The sequence below is a fragment of the Anolis carolinensis genome, chromosome 6, assembly GCF_035594765.1.
Source record: "Anolis carolinensis isolate JA03-04 chromosome 6, rAnoCar3.1.pri, whole genome shotgun sequence".
Taxonomy (NCBI): Eukaryota; Metazoa; Chordata; class Lepidosauria; order Squamata; family Dactyloidae; genus Anolis; species Anolis carolinensis.
This window is the reverse complement of record NC_085846.1, coordinates 69,674,171-69,697,552: the sequence shown is the minus strand read 5'-3', so window position 1 is coordinate 69,697,552 and position 23,382 is coordinate 69,674,171. Positions and strand designations below refer to the sequence as shown.

Sequence of the window (23,382 nt, the reverse complement as noted above, 5' to 3'; positions counted from 1 at the left end):
TACTGTCTTTGTTTTTATTTCAGGTATGAGTAGGTGTCCAGTATATCCAACAGAAGTGGTGTTTGCCCTTGATATGTCTGCAGATGTTACCCCAGAATCCTTTGGAAGGATGAAAGACATTATGACATCTTTGCTGAAGGTTATGAAGATAAGCACCAGCAACTGTCCTATTGGTGCTCGGGTGGCAGTGCTTTCATATAACACTCACCCAAAGTACCTAATCCGATTCTCCGACTTCCAGAGAGACAACCTCCTTAGGGAAGCAGTTCAGAGAATTCCTTTGGAGAGATCTTCAGGCCAACGCAATATTGGAAGTATCATGCGGTTTGTTGCCAGGAATGTCTTTAAACGGCATCGTCAAGGTGTCCTTATGAGGAAAGTTGCAATATTTCTCACCGCTGGCCCATCGCAGGATGCAACATCCATCAATACAGCTGTGTTGGAATTCAGTTCTCTAGATATTATGCCGGTGGTCATTGCCCTCAGCGAAGTACCTAACGTACGGCAGGCCTTTTTGGTAAGCAGACTCTCATCTAAAGGAAATCTTCATCAGGCAGATTATGGGACACTAAAACCAATGAGATGCCTTCCTCTCTCTCTCACTCTGAATGTGTCTACCAAATAATAATAATAATAATAATAATAATAATAATAATAATAATAATTTGTTTGACCAGTCATATGACTATTTCAAAGTGCAACATTAATAAAAACAAGGCAAAAAGGATGGGAGGACAGGCAGCTGACCTTCTGTTTGCCGTCAAAATCTTATTTTCCTGATTCTTCTTTCAGGAAATGTGCTCTTTTCTTGATAGCTTTCAGGATAAAAAGGCTTACTCTGATTATGGTGGATCTTTCTTGTCCTTGCAAGAGGACTGTCAGAAGATCATTTCTGTTGAGGGACCTAAAATTAGATAGTAATGGATGTAAATAACTCTGTCGAAGTTCAGCATATGCTGGGCAGTCAATCAAAAAATGTTCGATATCTTCCACTATTTGTTCTCCCCAGACACAAAATTTCTCATTTCTTGGGATGTTACAGTAGCGACCAGTTTGCATCATAATACAGAGTTGTTCAAACCTGGCCCTGGTATGTATTCTTCTTAAGGGTAACAGAACTGGAACAGTCAAATAGTGTTCTAAATGAATATTCATTTTTGTGGGAGGCTAAAAACTTTGTGGCAGAAGACCTACCTATACTTGCTGGGTCCAATTGAGCATTGCACAGAACTGAGGCAGGGAGGAATCTTTTTTTATCCCACCATACAGTTGCCACCAAAATGTAAAGATGTCTGGACGATGATTTTTTTTATAACCGCTGCCACCAGTTATGGAGATGTCAGGCAGAGGATAATTTATTCTTTTTAATCTTTCTTTACTTATTTTACTTCAGATGGTAACGTTGCTTAGTTTGAATATAGGTGTGACAGAGACTTAGATGGTTTAAAGAACAAAACAAGTTTATTTCATGTACAAAGCTTGTGGTTATTATAACTTCTTAAAGGCACTTAAATAACTGTTACAAATAGATGTTGAGGTGTTCCAACTCCCAAAATACCTTCTCCTCTCCCTTCAAAACTATTAACTGATCACTTGGATTTACTGGGATCACTTCCCCTTACTTCACAGCCTCTATAAATAACCCTAAACAAGTCACCCAACTTGTTTAGTCTGGCACTATTAGAGGTCTGCTTCCCTGGTTTCCGTATTCCTGAAACCAGTCTATCTCCTGTGACTCTCAGATCACAGACTCAGATTTGAACTTCCCTGGTTTCCCTAAACCTGAAACCAGTCTATCTCCTGTGACTAATAATCACAGACTGCCTAAAATAAGTCACCTTATTTTAGAATTGACTCAAATTCCCTCATTTGAGTCACCCTGACCCTCCAACTGAGAATCAGTCTTCACTGTAATTCTACCATTACAGACTGACCTGTTTTTAAAACATTCCCTCCTTTTTCCTTCAAACGGCGGTTAGCTCTGCCCCCGTTGCTATGGTAACCTGCCTCAGAATGCTGAGCTGGTTACCTTCCCTCATGTATTGTTACTATAATACTTACCCATTTTATACATAGCCAAACATGACTTCTAAAACAAAATCAAACAAACATGTCATCCATAAATCAAAACAAAAACACACACTTCTTTACAAGCATAGATATCATGAGTGTGTAGCATGAGCACTTGTTTTGCCCTAGGTCCTAGATCATTCAAAAATTGTAAAGGAAGGCCAATTTTAGCCATCTCACTGTTTAAGGCCACTACCCATGATGACTTGTGGCCACGCTGGTCTTGATCCTCTAAACATAGGCAAGGAAGTCTACTGGAATTCATCCGATTTACCTTTGACCAGTAATTGAATTGTCTTATTAAAATTTGAGCTTTTACTGGGAGCATTCCTAGCCTTGCCCTTACTACAGCCATCAGTGTTGTTCTGGAAAGTCCCAGGAGAATGCAAAGCTGCTTAACTTGGAAGGCTTCGATCTTGGCCAAATTGGTGTGCCCCAAGTGCATAACACAAAGGGAATTAGGAACATAGGGAACTGCTTGTATCTGTAGGACACCTGGTTTATGTAAGTCTCTGACTGGCAATGGCTTTGCAGTTTCAGGCATGCCTTACTTAGATGCCTGGTGTTCCTTGATGGGCTTCCACCCAAGGACTAACCAGGCTCAAGCTTGATTATTTCCAAAATCAAAGAAAATTGGGTGTATTCAATTGAGTTGCCGTTTACTTTTGTTCAGTTGGTGGCCTCTATCATAAATTGTGGTTGTTGTGGGTCTTCAAGTCATGTTTTCATTAATGCTGCTTACCCTATCGTAGCATTTGCCTGGTAGGATTTATTCAGAGGAGGTTTACCATTGCTTTCCCTTAAGGGTAACTTTCCTAAGGTCATCTAGTGAGTTTTTATGGCTGAGCCAGGGATTTGAACATTGCTCTCCTGGAGTCCTGCTCCATCATTCAAGTCACTACACCACACTGGTTCTTTCCATCAAATAGCCTTCCCTCAAATTCAGTGCTGGAGAAATAAGGATAAGATATGGCATTTTGTGCGATACAGGTAAAAGGGCTGAGATGAGTAATTGGCATGGCAGCACTGCCAAACAGGCCAACTGAAGTCTGGCTCTGGCTGTAATAAATAAATAATAATAATAAACTTTATTTTTATATCCCTCCCCATCTCCCCGAAGGGACTCGGGGCAGCTCACAACAGGGACAAGCCCGAACAACAACAACATATTTAACATAAACTTAAAATATTCCAACAATACACAAAATAAAATAATGGACAAATACATTAAAATCCAAGCAGATAAAATCAGAGTAATTAAAATCAACCCAGTGGGGACAGGTTTCATAAAGTGCTGTATCATGGAAATAAGTAGCAGTGATAAAGTGCCATATGCTTTTAAAACAGAAAGAAGTATTCTAATAACAGCTCTATTGTTATTAGAATTCGTTATTAGATATCGTTTCCCTTGATTTCTAGTTTGCTTTATGTAGGGATAGGGGTTTTTTTGCCTTTTCAATGAAACAAATGTTGTCATGACAGCATCTGTTTGTGACAACTAGCCTTTAGTCACATTGACTGAGAGGGAATTTGTCAGGATAGGACTATTATATAAAAACAAATACGAAATAATAATAATAATAATAATAATAATAATAATAATAATAATAATAACTATTTTTATACCTCGCCTCTATCTCCCCAAAGGGGACTCAGGGTGGCTTACATGGGGCCAAGCCCGAATAAAAACAATAGCAATATAAAACACAACAATAGACAAAAGACATGCACAATGATAAATATTTAAACATTAGCCAATAAAAACAAATGACAAGAACTAATAAAAACATGGATTAAAACGGAGAGGTTGTAAAAGTAGACTGGGTAAGGTGCACCATATAAATATTGTAAACACGAGGTGACTGATAAAGTGCTGCAAATTCTTGGAAGAATAGCATTAGTGTGCAATAATTTCATTACAGATACTCTATACTGGAGTATTTTGTTAAACATATGTAGCAAATAAAATTAATTGCTTTCCATTTGCCAGGGATCATTCCTTACAGCACTTAATGCTTTGAAAAAGCACTGAATTAGAAAGCTTTTCACTGGACTTAACCTTTATGAAGTCTGGGGGCATGTTGACCCTGTTAGTTTCAATCACTGAAAATATTTTACCTTGGATGATTTTTCAGAAATCTCTGTTAGATACACATTGAATTTTTCTCGCTACATTCTTCCTTTCTGATTTTGGCTCCACATCCTACCAGCATTGCCTAAAATACCCCAGAGGTAATGTATCTCATCTGATCTTGTGGAAGCTAAGCAGGGTAGGCCCTGAATACTGCTTGAGCGGGAGACCACCAATGAACTCCAAGTGCTGTAGGCTATACAGTGTTCCCTCACTTATCGCGGGGGTTACGTTCCAGGACCATCCGCAATAAGTGAAAATCCGCAAAGTAGGGACACTATATTTATTCTATGTGTGGAGGAGAGTAAACCACAGACCACATACTACAATGCAATCTGTATTTTAGCAGTTACAATATACAGTACACTGGCATAGAAGAAGAATGGAAGCTAAATAACCCTTTTTTATTTCCAACCCTTCTCTTCCCTCCCCTTTATTTCTCCCTTTCCCCCCCTTCCAAAACCCTTTGCACACCACAAAAACCCATGAAACAGTGAAAATACCGCTATAAATGTGTACATTAATATTAATTGAAAACTCGCAAAACAGCGAGGGAGCAAAAAGTGAACCGCGAAATAGTGAGGGAACACTGTATTTCAGAGGAAAGAACTGGCAACACCACCTCTGAGCATTCCTTACCGATTAAAACCATATGCAGTTCACAAGGTCTGCCATAAATCACCTAACTATTTTCCACAAGAATGGATAGTTTCAAATACATAATAGGTAATATTTATTTAATCAAGATTTGATTTGGTTTATGGAAGAATGTACAGTAGAGTCTCGCTTATCCAATGTAAACGGGCCGGCAGAACATTGGATAAGCGAATATGTTGGATAATAAGGAGAGATTAAGGAAAAGACTATTGAACATCAAATTAGGTTATGATTTTACAAATTAAGCACCAAAATATCATGTTTTACAACAAATTTGACAGAAAAAGTAGTTCAATACACAGTAATGCTATGTAGTAATTACTGTATTTACGAATTTAGCACCAAAATATCACGATGTATTGAAAACATTGACTACAAAAATGCGTTGGATAATCCAGAACATTGGATAAGCGAGTGTTGGATAAGTGAGACTCTACTGTAGTTCCAATTACACTAACCAAGCATTGCCTTGATTGGATGATGGAAATGAGATATGTACATTTTTAGTCCTGAATCAGAATGGCAGATTAGGAGAAACAGGCAGATTTCTAAACTTGCTTTACTATGCTTCTTGCCGATTTTAACGATTGTTTTATTGCTATTGATGTTTTACTGGTATAATTGTTTTATAGTCGTGTTACTGATATTGATTGTTTTATCGGGCTAGGCCCCATGTAAGCCGCCCCGAGTCCCTTCGGGGAGATGGGGCGGGGTATAAAAATAAAGTTGTTGTTATTATTATTATTATTATTATTATTATTATTATTATTATTATTATTATTATTATTATTATTGTTATTACTACTACTACAAGTTCCCCATTGATCCAGGGATACTGATTGGAGCAGATGGATGTTGTTCTCCAACAACATCTGGAAAGACATAGAGTTCCTACCCCCTTTTCTATGGTTTTCTTAAGCAGCTCTTTGTGCCTTCACATGAAGACTGTCCAGGTATCACATTAGCTAAACATCTGCAGTATGTTTGGTCACCCGTTTATTAACCTTGTGCTTGTGATGTGTTGAAGGTCATGGCATGAATTCAAATGGACGTCAGCACGATTGTTCAATGCCAATTCCCTCCGCCCCCTGTAACACAAGAAAGAAACACAATCTTAGCATGTGAAATTGCGCTTGAACCCGGAATAGTCATATATCAACAAAAGTAGAATAAATCTCAAAATATAAGGCTAAATGTACAACCAGGATCTCTAAGATCGCTTATAATCACATTCATCATCAAAAATGATAATTTCAGAAAGTATCATATCCGGCTTACCCTCATCTCTAACAACAGAGTACTGTTTGTGTATAGAAAAATGCTTAAATCAACGGAGTGACTGAAAAGTAACCCCTGATGGATTTAGGACCTGGCATAATACAGCCACACTTATACAATCTATTGAGCTTAATTGCTATACCATGCATTCTTGTGAATGAAAGCATATGCTTAACTCCCACTCCAGTAAAGTAATGACTTTTACAGAATCTCACATTTTACTTGGATTTGTTGCCAAATTTTTAATCCTCTTCTCGGTTTCACAAATTGTAAACTCCAGAAAGAGCAGTAAAGGAAACCATAATTCAAGTGTATGTGAACTTGTTTCGAAATAGCAACCCTTATTAAAAGGTGTTCAGCCAACTCTGAAAAGGAGTACTATTGTTAGGGTGAATGGAAAGAGAAGTTGCTTGTACAATACACATAACATGTCCTTGATTTACCTTTCAGCCATTTCCCATGAATTTCTCATTCCTCCATAGAAGTCAGTAAAATTTGTCTTCGCCACAGGGTGAAAATACAGAGGTGCATGCAAATCCAACAAAACACTAATCCGTTAGAAGAACATTTTGATACCACTTTAATAGTCATGACTCCATTCTACAGAATTGCCATGACCCCATCCTATGAAATCCTAGGATTAGTAACTAGATTAAATCTAGAAGTGAAGTCAAGAAAATAAGATGGGAAATGCCTTTACCTCTGTTTGTGTATTGCCTGTCCTTTTTAGTTGTATTAACAACATTGAATGCTTGCAGTATGTATGTTCTGTAATCTGACCTGAGTCCCCTCAAGAAGATAGAGCGGAATATAAATAAAGTGTATTATTGTAGTCCATGGTGGTGCAACGGGTTAAACAGTTAAGCTGCTGAACTTGCTGACCGAAAGGTTGGCTGTTTGAACCCGGGTCTGTTAGCCCCAGTTTCTGCCAACCTAGCAGTTCGAAAACATGCAAATGTGAGTAGATCAATAGGTACCGCTCCAGTGGGAAGGTAATGGCGCTCCATGTAGTCATGCTAGCCACATGATCTTGGAGGTGTCTACGGACAACACTGGCTCTTTGGCTTAGAAATGGAGATGAGCATCACCTCTCATAGTCGGACACGACTAGACTTAACATCAGGGGAAATCTTTACCTTTACTATATTATTATTGTTATTGTTATTATTATTACAAAAGGCATAAAATAAAGAAACACTGAAGGGAGGAAAAGTGCATTATATAGACTTGGAGAGGTCCCGATCCCGAGTCTGTAACTTTTCAGCAGGGCTGTTGATGTGAACATTTGGGCCCGGGCTATGGCGCAGGCTGTTGAGCAGCCAGCAGCCAGCTGAAACAAATCACTCTGACCAAGAGGTCATGAGTTCGAGGCCAGCTCGGAGCCCGTGTTTGTGTTTGTCTTTGTTCTATGTTAAGGCATTGAATGTTTGCCTTATATGTGTAATGTGATCCGCCCTGAGTTCCCTTCGGGGTGAGAAGGGTGGAATACAAATACTGTAAATAAATAAATAAATAAATAATGACTTGGAGTTCTCTGGTCCATAGGGTTAACATAAATCAATATTGCCTTGACCTCAGTTAACATCAATACATGTGTGTCTGTACATGTGTATAAAAAAATATTATAATGGATGTTCTCATGTTCAACCCAACTTTTTCTTTTGCATTTAATTAGGCAGATTATACTAATCACTTTCAGCTATATGTCTGGGGATCCAAGGAGGAAGAAAACCTGAATAGTGTTTCACATTGTGCACTCTGTTATGGTAAGCTTATTCATCTCATTAGTTATTGAATCAGTGATAGATTTAATTATTCTTTCCCCTCTATATACACATCAGTGTTTTTAGTAATATTGTAACCCACCATGAGCCTCGAAGAGAGGTGAATAAAAAACACAGTAGTAGTAGTAGTAGTAGTTATTAAATGCCCCTTTTGGGGTTCTATTAAGTAGTCTCATTAGTGCTTTAATTATATTTCATTGAAAAGATTGATTTGTTGTTGTTATTATTAAATGCCCCTTTTGGGGGGCTCTATTAAGTAGTCTCATTAGTGCTTTAATTATATTTCATTGAAAAGATTTATTTTAACTATGAATTATAAATTTATATTCTATGTTTGTTGTGTTTTAATTTTTGTTCCATGTATTTAAATATGTGTAGAAATATGTTTTACTATCTGTTTTATGGAGTTTATTTTAGTATTATGATTTATGTATGTTGTGCCCTGCCTTGAGCCGTATGGAGAGGCAGGCAATGCATTAAAAATATCATCATCATCATCATCTGTGAGAAACGTCATGTCAAGATGGTGATTAAAATCTATAAAACAGTTGAGAACCTCAGGCATTTTGCTCTTCTTTACTCTCAGTTCTGCCCTTCTGATTTCCCCGTATGGTCAATCCCTTGGCCATGGTACCACCAGCAGGAATGTTTCCCCTTTTCTTGTATCCCCCACGCCAATTTGAAAACGTTAACATAAAAAACTGTTAATGCCAAAAAACTTATCAAAACTCAGACTTAGTAAGAGTAAATTATAATACCCAGATCTTTTTTATTTATTTATTTATTTATTTATTTACAGTATTTATATTCCACCCTTCTCACCCCGAAGGGGACTCAGGGCGGATTACAATGAACACATATATGGCAAACATTCAATGACAACAGACAAACAACATACATTAGACAGACTCAGAGGCATTTTTTAAAAACATTTTTCCAGCTTCACGATTCCGGCCACAGGGGGAGCTGTTGCTTCACTGTCCAGTAGTGGCTGTACTTCCGCATTCCTTTCCTCGTGTTTTGCTGGCAGTTTTATGGTGTTGTAAATTAGCCTCCCGCATAAAGCGTCCCTAAATTTCCCTAATTGACAGATGCAACTGTCTTTCGGGGCTGCATAGGTCAACAGCAAGCCGGGGCTATTAATGGTCGGAGGCTTAACCCGACCCGGGCTTCAAGCTCATGACCTCTTGGTCAGTAGTGATTTATAGCAGCTGGTTACTAGCCAGCTGCGCCACAGCCCGGCCCCCTTTTTTGTCCCATTATTTGGCGTCTGGCCTCATGCACCACTGGAATGTGACCCAGAAATCTAATATGAATTTTCAGCCTTGATCAAGAAATATTTGATCATTGTAGAACCCAGATGTAAGATTGAGCTTGGAATTAATGCATTAAGAATGAAATATAACTAGGTACAAGCTGAAGTGTAGCTATGCAAGGAAATAACCTCCTCCCCCCCCCCCCCCCAGTTGGGATTCTGTCCCCAGTAAAGTTTTCTTTCAGTCCCCAAATTTCTAGAATTACAGAGAATCTGGCACTGAAAATAATTCATACCCAGAGCTCTCTATTTGCTGTGTTTTCATTATGTTGGTTACGATGCCTACTCTTTTTCTTTAGATGACTAAACTGTACTTCTAAATGCTCAAGAGAAGATTTTACATTACTAGTGATAGTGACCAAGTAGTGATTGTGAATATGAAACTGTTATGAATTCAGTGGGTCTTATTATTTATTTTTATTTATTTACAGCATTTATATTCCGCCCTTCTCACCCCGAAGGGGACTCAGGGCGGATCACATTACACATATAGGCAAACATTCAATGCCTTTTTAACACAGAACAAAGACAAGACAAACATAGGCTCTGAGCGGGCCTCGAACTCATGACCTCCTGGTCAGAGTGATTCATTGCAGCTGGTTGCAGCTGGCTTGCTCTCCAGCCTGTGCCACAGCCGGGGCCTTATTACTGAACAGGCATACAAAGCCTTGGTCTATAAATGGCTACAGCTTTTGTTTATAAACGTTCTAAATAAAAAATGGAGGCACCAGAAGTGTTGGGAGAGGGAAGCATATATATATTCATATTTTTCTGTTTTTATTTTTTCCTGTTTTTTAGAAATCATTTACATCTTAATGATATATAGTTGAAGAATCTTGTGAGTTGCCATCAGGGCCAAATCCAGACAGAAACACAAGAATGATTAATAAAAACATAATTAATGGGGTTGTTATGTGTTTTTCGGGCTGTATGTCCACGTTCCAGAACCCTGTGATTCCGGCCATGAAAGCCTTCGACAACACATAATGCATTTATTTCCTTAAATTGTTATTATAAAAAGAACACTATAAGAATCTGTGGATTACTGTATATACTCAAGTATAAGCCTAGTTTTTCAGCCCTTTTTTAAGACTGAAAAAGCCCCCCTCGGCTTATACTTGGATGAGGGTCCTGGTTGGCTTATATTTGGGCCAGCTTATACTCGAGAATATATGGTACATTTATTATTTTTCTCTGTTATTGTTGCTACTATTACATTTATTTTGTTCTATTTTTATTATTATTAATACATTTATTATTTCACTCTGATATTATTATTATTATTGCATGTATTCTTTTACTCTATTTATTATTACATGTATTATTTTCCTGTATTAATAATAATAATAATAATAATAATAATAATAATAATAATAATAATAACTTGATTTATATACCGCCCTATCTCCCAGATGGGACTCAGGGTGGTTTACAGTCATAAAAGCAATGCAAACATTACATAACAAAATAATACACATTATTAAACAACGTAAAATAATACAATTATAACAATAAATCACACTTACATGACCAGATCAAGAGGACGGGAACCATAAACCCAATATATTAAAATGTATCATTTTCGGCTAGGGAAATCTTGTGCAATATATTATTATTATATATAATATATATTATATATTATATATTATAATAATTATTATTATTACATGTATTCTTTTACTCTATTATTATTAAAAGGATACATAAGTACATTTACATTGAAGAAGATGAGAATAATGATTTGATCAGAGTTGGACAGTCTTATCTTAAATTTGAGCTTGATGTAAATATTCAAAAACATTTAACCTACTGATGCCTCAATTAACGTAATTTTATTGGTATCTATTTTTATTTCTGAAATTTACCACCCTCAGCTTATACTGGAGTCAAGGTTTTCCCAGTTTTTTTGTGGTAAAATTAGGTGCCTCGGCTTATATTCGGTTCGGCTTATACTCGAGTATATACGGTAAATAAAATATCTATATGCATCTAACAGATCATTGCACTAGCCCAGATATAGTTTGAGGGGGAACTATTTGGACAGCAATATATGATCACTTAAAATATGGGAAATCAGTATGGTTGGGTTTGTTTTGTCTACCTTTTGCCTCAAAGAGATATCATTTCTAAATTGTTTGTTTGATAAATGTTGAAAAGTAAAGCAAAGCAAAAAAATAGTGTATAAATACACTCCTTTAGTCACTCTGTAAAGTTAATGAATGCTTGATGTTTCTTCCACAGATAAGTGTAACCCAGCTCCAGAATGTGAGATGACGGCACATTTCCCTATTTTAATAGACATGGATATAACATACATCATGGACAGCTCTTCGAATGTCGGAAGTGAGGAGTTTGAGACCATGAAGGAGTTTGTGAGCAACATGGTGGATCATTTTGTTATAACCTCCCTCCCCACAGAGTCCGATGGTGGTGCAAGAGTGGCTCTGGTGCAACAAGCCCCACGAAATTTCACAGTGGACGGATTCTCAAGCCCAGTGCATCTGGAGTTTGACTTGACTACATATAGCAGTAAAGACCTGGTGAAAATGCATATCCAAGAATCCATAAACCAGCTAGAAGGGCCATCAGCTGTGGGTCATGCACTAGAGTGGACTGTTAATAATGTGTTTCTTGAAGCCCCCAATCCAAGAAAACACAGGGTCATTGTTACACTACTTGGGAGTAAGACAAGTTCTTGGGACAGAGAGAAGTTGAGAAAAATGTCACTAGAAGCCAAATGCCAAGGGTTCACCATGTTCACCTTAGCACTTGGAAGTGGAGCTGATGATACCGAGATGACAGAACTGTCTAGTGTGCCCGTGGAACAACATCTGTTGCAGCTCGGCAGGGTGAATAAACCCGAATTGCCATATGCCCTGAAGTTTAGTCGAGCCTTCTTAAATCTTTTAAAACGTAAGCAACGTGAAACTTGGTTTGCTTCCTTCTGTGTCATACCACTAAATGTTAGGGGTTCCTTGCTTTCAATTAATGCTTAAATAATGCAGTTTAAACATGTTTAGTTGTGTTCATTTTAGTGACAGTAGTATGTAAACATATTCATGCCTGCATTTTTAGTTTTGCTTTCTGTTTCTGTGTATGAAATTGACTTCCACATGGTTTATTTACAAGATTCTCCCACTTATTATTCATCCTTATCTTTAAAAAAAAGATTTTCCAGTATCTATATATATAAAAGGAGAATGGCTCCACCGGGCAAAACAACAAAACTAAAGGCCCCCCCAATCTAGAAAATTGACAACACAACCCCTCATCCACGTCTCAATGTTCTTACAAACAAACTACACATCACTAACCTCCATGGGGCCAAAAAAACCCCAAAAACCGGAATGCACCCCTTTGTGACCCACCTTGATTGACACTAAACAGCCTTGCAGCTTCAAAGCCAGGCTGCCTCCTAGGCCACAGCAAAAAAAACAAAAACAAAACACCACTTCAGTGTGAATTTTAAACCACTGTGTAGAAGGGGCCTCATATAATCCTGTTCCAGGCAAATCATATAACATTATCAATATAATGTATAATAATTACTGTGCTCTAATAACAATACACAACAATATAATCTCTAAAATCAGGACACTAAATAAACAACAACACTCAGAACACAGGGGAATTCCACACAGGAAACAACCAGGCCCAGCTAACACTTCCCAACAAAGGATTCCCTCATGCAGGAAGCAGCCAGGCTTGGAAGCTACAAGACCATTCAATGCTAAACAACTTAAATAATCACACCCAGCTAACACGTCTCAGTAAAGGATTCTTCCAAGTACTAACCAGGCAGACTTTGAAGCTGCATGCCTATTCAATGCTAATCAAGGAGATCCATGGCAACATCTGCCTCAACCAGACAACAGTTCTTTCTACCACACTGCACATTATTCCACACATATATCAACCCCTTGATTAACACTGAACAGCCTTGCAGCTTCAAAGCCAGACTTTGGAAAACACGAGGCTACTCCATCTTATTCAACCTGGCCTAGCAAGCATACCCTATGTAGAAAACGGCCAGGCTTTCAAGCAGCGAGGCTATTCACTGCAGTTCCAATTGGCTACAGCAATGCATGGCAGGGCGCAGCTAGTATCAAAATAAAATATTACCTGGGTGATATTTGCATGCATTGGCCAAGGTTCCAATTTATATTTTCTTATTATATTGTTGTGAAATCTTTATTCCCCAGCAAAAAAAAGTAGCCATCAATCACAGTCTTAGTTGAGCAGCATCTATTATCTGGATTTACTGTTGAAGAGGTTTATGTATGGTTTTTTAGGGCTAAATATTATAAATTTAAAGAACTTGGATACCAAATTTTCTGAGAGGGAGGTGAAATGGGTGATCATCCAGACGCTGTTAAATTGTAATTCCCATAACTCCTTTGTGTTATTTATTCCGGCAAGTGCTAACGGGAGTGGCAGAGCTACATTTTATCTACTCCTCTTCTATAAACATCCATCTATGAACAGTTTGAACTCTGTGAACCTCTCTGTTTGAAGTTGGAGACCTCTCTCAATGCTTGTATTCCGACAATCATTACAGTTCAGAACTCATTGGGTGGATTTCTTCTTCTTTCTCTCCTATTCCAGTAATATTGCAGAGACTTCAGTGTAGAGGTTATGACTTGCTTTAAATATGAATTCTCCATTATGCTTTAATTGGATAACAGTGTGACCAAAAAAACAGGAATATAAGACAGAAAGGCATAACTTAAATAAAACCATAATATCCACTGAAGTTTGGTTCCAGAATCTCCTGTAGATACTAAAATCTGTCAGTGCTCAAGTCCCGTTATGTACAATATTGTAGTAAAATGGTGAATAAAATGGCAGAATCAAAGTTTGCTTTCAATCCATGTATACCAGTGGTTCCCAACCTTTTTTTGACCAGGGCCCACTTTGACCAGGGACCATTTGACCAGGGACCGCTCTCCAACATTAGTACCAAAAGGGTTACGAATCAGTTTTTGGCCAACTTTAGATTCAGTTTGGTTATTTGGGGTGCAGATTCAGAAAACTGCATTGGATAGGCCACATCAGCTCTAGTTTCTGATACAGAACATATGCCACCCAGTAGTCGCCAACTGCTCGCCTACAGAAAACCATATTTAATAATCTAGAGCTGATGTGGTCTATCCAATGCAATCGTCAGCTTTGCTGAAAGGAGCGGAAATAAAATTACTAAAATAAATAAATAAAGATGAAGGAGGTTCACAAACTGGATTTTCATATTCACGGCACACTGCTGAGCTACGGCCCATAGGTTGAGAACCACTGATGTATCTGTGGATAAGGGGGGCTGATTGCATGTTGTAAAGTCAGAAATCCTAAATTTATAGAAGCTAGCTATTTCATGACAAATTTGGCATGGGGGAAGCTCAAAGGAAGGGCAGACAATTGTTGTGTTCCACACTTTGATTCATTTATTTGGAGAGAGATCATCTGAATGTTGCCAATGCCCTCACTCTAGAACACTGAACTAGATATTTGGGTTATACAATACTATACATTTGGGATGGAAATGCACTGTATATTTGGGATGATAATGGGAGGTAGACCCATATTCAGTGTTTCAAAAATATTTTGGCATCTTGATTTTTCTTTCTCTTTCCTTCATTTTTTCCACAGGTGGAATAAACCCTTATCCTCCACCAGGACTGCAGGAAGAATGTGAGACTCTGGATCGGGGAGACACTTATCAGCAACTAACAGCAAAGACTGATAGGTACCAACACAGTATTTTTCCTTTCCTCTGGAAATAAAGAGCCAGAATTTACATTGGCTTTAGTAGATACAGAAAGCTTGAAATGGGTTGACATTTGGATCAATTAATTCAGAATAATATTTTCCATATATCTTATATTCAAGAAGTATAACCTCCACACTATTTTTCCCTTTTTAGTATTCTTTTCGCAGAATTGGAGTACAGAGATGCTTCCCCGCCATCAGAATTACCAAAAATAAACTTTCAAGATGAAATTATGGATGCTCACAAGCAACATGTGGAACATAAAGAAGAAGAGTATGATCGTGACAAGAACAATTATTTCAGAAATATTAGTGCCCAAGATGGGAGGAGGAAACAGGACCAAGAACGTTCTGAGCAAGTACAAAAAATAGCAGGTGTGCATATTTTATCCATCTATCCATGAAATCCAGGGATGGGGAATAAAGCAGTCCTCACGATGTTATTAGACTGCAAGTCTCAACAGCCCTAGCTCTAGTCAACATAGTAAATAGTGAAGAATGCTGGGAGCTGTTGCTCAGCATATCTAGACTGCTGCTCAATCCAAATCCCTTTACTCCTTTAGCATTTCTGTTGTTAAGTTAACACTTCTCTCATTTCTTCTGCCAAGATTCTGGGTGGATTGCAGCACCCAGAAGAGCATTCTCCTAAACATTTCACATTTCACAGCATCTGCCTCATTTTATATTGTGTCTGCTAGTCTTGTGGTTGTTCAAATGGACTCCCAAATACTGTGCATAGGCTCAGAAGCGGCTCTAGGTAATTTTGCCGTGTAGGCGAACCTAGTGGCTGCACCCCCCCCGAAGGCCCCACACTTACCGGCAGGGGCGGCGGCGGCAGGAACCAAGGCCTCAACTGAGGTAAGCAAAGCTCTGTGCATGCGCATGAGTCCCGTCGGCCAAAATGGCCGATGAGACTCTTCTGCACATGCGCAGGGGGTTGCTCGCGCTGTGACGTAAAGCACAGGCCTTACGTCACCGCGTGAGCGAACTCCTGCGCATGCGCAGAGGAGTCCCATCGGCCATTTTGGCTGACGGGACTCGTTCGCGTGCGCAGCGGGTCTCTCGCTCGCGCGGCACAGGTAAGGCACCCAAGCCGCCTGTCCGCGCGAGCGATGGAAGCCCTGTGTACATGAGCCCAATGGGGCTCCTGTGCGTAGGGCTTCCATCGCTCGCACGGACAGGCGGCTTGGGTGCCTTACCCTTGCCACGCAAAGAGAGACCCGCCGTGCACACGCGGAGGGTCCCATCGCCCAAAAATGGCCGATGGGACTCCTCCGCGCATGCGCAAGGGGGCACTTGCTCGTGCTGTGACGTAAAGCATGCTGCGTGCCTTACGTCACCGCATGAGCAAGCGACCCGCTGTGCATGCACAGAAGGGTCCCATCGCCTATTTTGGGTCCCCCGCTCACATGGCACGGGTAAGGCACCCAAGCCGCCCGTCTGCGCGAGCGATGGAAGCCCTGCGCACAGGAGCCCCATCAGGTGTACAGGGCTTCCATCGCTCACGCGGACAGGCGGCTTGGGTGCCTTACCCGTGCCGCGCGAGCTAGAGACCCGCTGTGCATACAGTGTGCCTTACGTCACCGCAAGAGCGAGCGAGCGACCCCTGCGCATGCGCTGGAGGGTCCAATCGGCCATTTTGGGCAATGGGACTCATCCGCGCATGCACAGCGGGTTCTCCTGCAGAAAAATTTAATAGAGGTGGCAGTGGGCGATGGCGGGGCCACGGCAGCACCAAGTTTTAACAGGGGCGCCTCGAGTGCCCCCCCCCTTGGTGTGCGCCAGCGGTGGCCGCCTACTTGGCCTCGCTGTTGGACCGCCTCTGCATAGGCTGGATCAATTGGGAATCATGGGTTGTATCTAAAAATTCCCTTCCTTTGGTGGAAACCTGTGTGGTCAAATCCAAAAAACAAAACAACAAAACTACTTGTATCTAATCCATGTTTAGTTCAAGATTATATCTGCTGTTTATGTGACAACAACCTACAGCACAAAGATAGCTTGCCATCTCAGACTTCCCATAGCTTTTGCAAACTCATATATTTATTTCTTTATATCTTTATGACAGGACTGACCAAGTCTTGTTTTGCTTCTAATCACTTCCATTAAGCTAACCGGGATACAAAGAATGCTGAAGGAAAAGGACTTCATGAGCCTGTGACATACTTATGAGCTGTGGTTACAAGCAGCTATTTGTTTATTCTTCTCTAGTGAAATCCAAAGCTAGTAATTGTAAGACAAAGATGGAGTAATTGTGAAATAAATCCTGCAGGACATAGACCGGGTACTAGATGAAATTGTTCATAAAATAATGCTGTGATGTTCCAAGGTCCAGCAGACACTCTAAAATATTCAAAGGGAGTCTTGAGGTCATTGCCAGTCCCAAAGACAATGTGGATTCCCTCTTTGAACATTAAGCAAGACTATGGCAAGAAGATTGCTTCACTTGTACTGATTCCCATCTGATAACCTTTTCGATCTTCCAAAAATTTAAAATGACTTCACTCACCGTTTAATGCCTTGTGCTGTAGTGAGGTTTTGTATTTTGAGTAATCTAGAGCCTGATGGCTTCTAGATAGTAACTGGTGGACTAAAGCTGATATCATCCCCAACCAGAATGGCCAGTGGACATAACAATTGTGGCATTCTATCTATCCTGCATGGTTTTATTCCATATAGGAGGCGTCAACAGAGGAATTGGGATGATGGTGACACTGTATGATGGTGACACTTTGCCATAGTTTTCATTGCTACTTGGAGGAATCAGATGCCTAGAGGCAGTTGCGGATGGAATTAGGACAAATAGACATGTTCCCAGGAAGATAGAGTTCCCATATGAAAGGTTGTCTATGGATCCACGAATTGGTTAGATAGCATACTCTGAATAGGACTGCATTTCCTATAGAACAGAAGGTTCATAGTCTGACAGTACCTCTTGATTCAGCTGTATTGTCTTAGTTAAATAGACCTTCATATCCTAGCTTCAGCAGATGCGCCAGTTGTTGGCATTCATTGACATGGGCAGCTGATCAGAAACAGTGCTTCTTGTCTGGGTTATGATAATTCACTTGAAATTATGAAATTTATCCAGAATTGGTGCTAAACATCTCTGCCAGGATACTACTAAGATGAGTAGTTAGAGATCATAGAATCATAGAATAGTAGAGTTGGAAGAGACCTCATGGGCCATCTAGTCCAATCCCCCGCTAAGAAGCAGGAAATCGCATTCAAAGCACCCCCGACAGATGGCCATCCAGCCTCTGCTTAAAAGCCTCCAAAGAAGGAGCCTCCACCACAGCCCGGGGGAGAGAGTTCCACTGCCGAACAGCTCTCACAGTGAGGAAGTTCTTCCTAATGTTCAGGTGGAATCTCCTTTCCTGAAGTTTAAAGCCATTGTTCTGTGTCCTAGTCATCAGGGCAGCAGAAAACAAGCTTGCTCCCTCCTCCTTATGACTTCCCCTCACATATTTGTACATGGCTATCATGTCTCCTCTCAGCCTTCTCTTCTGCGGGCTAAACATGCCCAGCTCTTTAAGCCGCTCCTCATAGGGCTTGTTCTCCAGACCTTTAATCATTTTAGTCGCCCTCCTCTGGATGCTTTCCAGCTTGTCAACATCTCCCTTCAACTGCGGTGCCCAAAATTGGACACAGTATTCCAGGTGTGGTCTGACCAAGTCAGAATAGAGGGGGAGCATGACTTCCCTGGATCTAGATGCTATACCCCTATTTATGCAGGCCAGAATCCCATTGGCTTTTTTAGCTGCCGCATCACATTGTTGGCTCATGTTTAACTTGTTGTCCACGAGGACTCCAAGGTCTTTTTCGCACATACTGCTGTCAAGCCAGGCATCCCCCATTCTGTATCTTTGCATTCCATTTTTTCTGCCGAAGTGAAATATCTTGCATTTGTCCCTGTTGAACTTCATTTTGTTAGTTTCGGCCCATCTCTCTAGACTGTCAAGATCATTTTGAATTCTGCTCCTGTCTTCTGGAGTGTTAGCTATCTCTCCCAGTTTGGTGTCGTCTGCAAACATGATGATCGTGCCTTCTAACCCTTCGTCTAAGTCATTAATAAAGATGTTGAACAGAACCGGGCCCAGGACGGAGCCCTGATTTTTTGTAATATCAGTTACAAAAGGATTATCTATCTTGCTTCTTGGTTAGCTGTTAAAGTATTGGTGCTTTTGGATATGTCTGTATGGGCTCTTAGATCAGGGAAGAGGAAAAGATAAGACCATCTCATTGTTCCACCAATTGAGGAAGAATATGTGATAGAAGTTCACAGAAGAGAGAGACTTCAGATCTCTTCACATCAATGAGGGCCCACGTACCAATTTTCTAGCCTCCGTGGCGAACCGATGGGACAGCAGGGCAATCCCAGTACTCTGCACACTGCCTCATTGGCAGTGACACTTTCTCATCATATGTGAGGAAGCCTCACCATTCGGCTTCCCCTTGCGCTAGCTCCATCATTCTTAATGGAACACAGGGAGGCTCCCATGTTGCCAGCACAGTGTCGTAGGATGCTTGCACTCCAGGTGTGCCATGAAGTGCTGTCAGAAACGAGCCTATGTCAACTGATGGATGGCATGGGGGTCTGTGTCTCAACTGTGGCAAAAGCATCATACGATACTGAAAATCAGTCGTATGATGAGGTCCTTCATTGCAGCTCACTGACATTTTTGAATGTGCTTCTCCAAGCAGTAAACATGATGTCATCGTTGTTGACAATGGGTGCAAAACTAAGACCGATCAATTTCTTGTATGTCATTTGCCAGACTTGTTTGGCACCCCAGATATTGTGGAACTGCAATTCCTAGCAGCCCTAGCTTCCTAGTATTTCTGTAATGAATTTTATTTGGATCTCCTGTGAATTTGGGACACAAGCTACTTTACAAACTAAAACAAGTAAAATACAGTAAAATCATATAAAATATCAGCATTAAAATGGGATTAAATTACTAGCAATGCTAAAGCAATTTAAAACATACAATTAAAAATGATAAAAGCAGTTTTAAAAAAAGAATAATTTTTTCAAAGTGCACAACATACTTTTTAAAAATGCTTTTAAAAATTTCAATTCTCCACCGCATGTTTGGTTAAACATGTCACTGTCTGTTTGATGGAAAAATAGCAAGGACAGGAATATCCTAAAGGGAGTTTCAAAACAAAAGGCAGACACTAAGAATACAGTAGAGTCTCACTTATCCAACATAAACGGGCCGGCAGAACGTTGGATAAGCGAATATGTTGGGATCAAGGAAAAGTCTATTAAACATCAAATTAGGTTATGATTTTACAAATTAAGCACCAAAACATGTTATACAACAAATTTGACAGAAAAAGTAGTTCAACACGCAGTAATGCTACGTTGTAATTACTGTATTTACGAATTTAGCCCCAAAATATCACGATGTATTGAAAACATTGACTACAAAAATGCGTTAGATAATCCAGAACATTGGATAAGCGAATGTTGGATAAGTGAGACTCTACTGTATCTCTAACTCATGATCTCTAGTACTATAGCTGTCTACACAGTTGCACACTGATGATCGTAAACATTCTTGATTTCATGTTGCTAACTGTAAATGTTTTCCTTCTAGATGCTTGCATTGGTGAAATGGACAATGGTGATTGTGAAGATTACACCCTGAAATGGTATTTTGATAATAATCTGGCCAAGTGTTCTCGGTTTTGGTATGGTGGCTGCGGAGGGAACAAAAATAGGTTTGAATCTCGAGCGGAATGTGAAGCTTTATGCATAAAGGTGTCCTAAGGTGGAGAGTGTCACTCATAAATGGTGCTCCTAGTTGCCTATTAAAGCAGGAACAGAACTCAAAATATAAAGTCTCTATTTTAGATCAAAGTGGTTTCAAATTTTGTGAAGCAGAGGTGACATTTATATTTATCTGTTTTTGGTTTTTATTTGTATATATAATAAGACAACAGATGGCACTTGAAGTCTCACATCTTTCTTTTGGCAGATATGTAGTGGAAAATTATGCTACCTTTCAGTTGTCAGGCTTGTTTATTTGAGGTGATGACAGATATGATTGTTGACTATAGATTTTATCACATGAGGCTTGTAACATATATTGTGGAATCCTTAGCCACAAATGAAAAAAAAACCTTGCATGGCACTAACCTCACAGCAAACCAATTTGCAACCATTGGGAAAGAAGTCATTTTTAGAAAATTTGGGAGTGGGTGTAGGCTGTTTTAGTTATGTGTTCAATGTTTCTCAGCCATGTAGTAATTTCAAGACACTTCTGCAGCAACTTTGCGGCCAGTGATGTCTATTGTAGGCATGTTATGTCTGTGGCTGTCCTATACAGTTTCCTGTTCCCAATCTGCTGGCCTTTAAACTTCCAGAGACAGAGAAAATTTCTGGCTGCAAAGCCATGACTTCCCCTCACTCTGTTGGTTTCTTGAATTTAAGTAACTATGCAGCTCTATACAAAACTATTTTATTGATCAGTGAATTGGCCATATCAAAATACACAATATAAACACAACAAACAGTATACATCTAATCCAAATATAAATACAGTAGAGTCTCACTTATCCAAGCTAAACGGGCCAGCAGAAACTTGGATAAGCGAATATCTTGGATAATAAGGAGGGATTAAGGAAAAGCCTATTAAACATCAAATTAGATTATGATTTTACAAATTAAGCACCAAAACATCATGTTATACAACAAATTTGACAGAAAAAGTAGTTCAATACGCAGTAATGTTATGTTGTAATTACTGTATTTACGACTTTAGCACCAAAATATCACGATATATTGAAAACATTGACTACAAAAATGGCTTGGATTATCCAGAGGCTTGGATAAGCGAGGCTTGGATAAGTGAGACTCTACTGTATAAATATACATATACAGAAGAAAAAAGTGGAGGATGCCAATTTAAGTAATTATGCAGCTCTATAGCTGAACTAAGATGCTGTTACGGATTTCTCTCATAATTAAACATTTCCTTTCCTTGCAAGACCATTTTGACGCACAATCATGCATGGCGTCACTAAATATGGTTTCCAAGTCAAAACTACCCTCCCCACTTGCAGAATACACAAAATGCTTTTAATTGCAAAATGCTTTTTAATTTTTTAATTTTTTTTAGTGTGTGTGTGTGTGCAAAAAAATTATTTGATGCTTAGACCATAGGTCTTTCATATGCAAGACAAACAAACAAGTACATGAAAGCCAGATTATCAAATGCAATATAAAACATGCCATTAAACCCCTATATAAACCATTAAAACATTAAAATGCTGCAAATATCAATGTCAGGATATGCCCTTCAAATACTACATATTTCATGAATTAGCACCAACATAATTAAAAACAAGATAAAACCAAGTAAGTAATAATAAGTTTATTTTAATACAGTAGAGTCTCACTCATCCAACATAAACGGGCCGGCAGAACGTGGGATAAGCGAATATGTTGGATAATAAGGAGGGATCAAGGAAAAATCTATTAAACATCAAATTAGGTTATGATTTTACAAGTTAAGCACCAAAACATCATGTTATACAACAAATTTGAGAGAAAAAGTAGTTCAATACGCAGTAATGCCATGTAGTAATTACTGTATTTACGAATTTAGCACCAAAATATCACGATGTATTGAAAACATTGACTACAAAAATGCGTTGGATAATCCGGAACGTTGGATAAGCGAATGTTGGATAAGTGAGACCCTACTGTAATAATAAGTTTATTTATATCCCGCCTCCATCTCCCCCGAAGGGGACTCGGGGCGGCTTACAGCAAAATCAGATACAAAACAATGATAAAATAAAATATGAAACATCAAAGAACAATAATAAAAAACCAGTAATAATATATACACAGCAGCTTAAAAAACACAACACGGTATTAAAACATCGAATTAAAACAATGAGGTTGCAATAGCGGGATAAGCAAAGTGCACATTATGAGTTACAAATTTTAAATAGATAAAGTGCAATAGATTCATTTGAGATCAGCATTATTACAACTTAAGCAGGGAACACCTTGGATATAAATAACCACTATTAGTTAAAAGCATCCCCAGCACAGTCGACTGCAATATCGGAGATTAGTCTTGCCCGGATTTTCAGTGCTGCCAGGGCAAAAAGGGCCACCTTATGAGTGACCACAGGGTTAGTGTCAGACAGAAGGTAGAAAATCCTTTCTGACACCGTATTTATTAGGAGGGGATATTTTTAAAATTAATATGTTAAGTGTTCACAGCGATGCTGCTTCAGTATGTTTAAAACACAGAAGTAAAGAAGTGCACATCAGCGTATCTCTGGTGGATTAAAAGCTCAGTCTTGTGAGACTGGGAACTTTTGGAGTTGTGAAATTCTCATGGGGGGAAAAATAAAAA

The 23,382-nt window shown here is 39.3% G+C and overlaps 1 protein-coding gene across 2 annotated transcripts in view; it reads left to right on the top strand.

Annotated features, from left to right (window-relative positions):
* LOC103279150 (collagen alpha-6(VI) chain) overlaps positions 1–22,861 on the top strand; it is a 99,900-nt gene extending 77,039 nt beyond the window's left edge. For both annotated transcript variants that reach the window (XM_062958015.1, XM_062958014.1), the window contains 6 exons: positions 24–517; positions 7,812–7,902; positions 11,477–12,148; positions 14,879–14,975; positions 15,153–15,373; positions 20,605–22,861. In XM_062958015.1, coding sequence (XP_062814085.1) covers positions 24–517; positions 7,812–7,902; positions 11,477–12,148; positions 14,879–14,975; positions 15,153–15,373; positions 20,605–20,777 — 1,748 coding nt within the window. In that variant the 3' untranslated portion in view covers positions 20,778–22,861. The remainder of the gene's footprint in view (positions 1–23; positions 518–7,811; positions 7,903–11,476; positions 12,149–14,878; positions 14,976–15,152; positions 15,374–20,604) is intronic.
* The last annotated feature ends 521 nt before the right edge of the window (positions 22,862–23,382 follow it).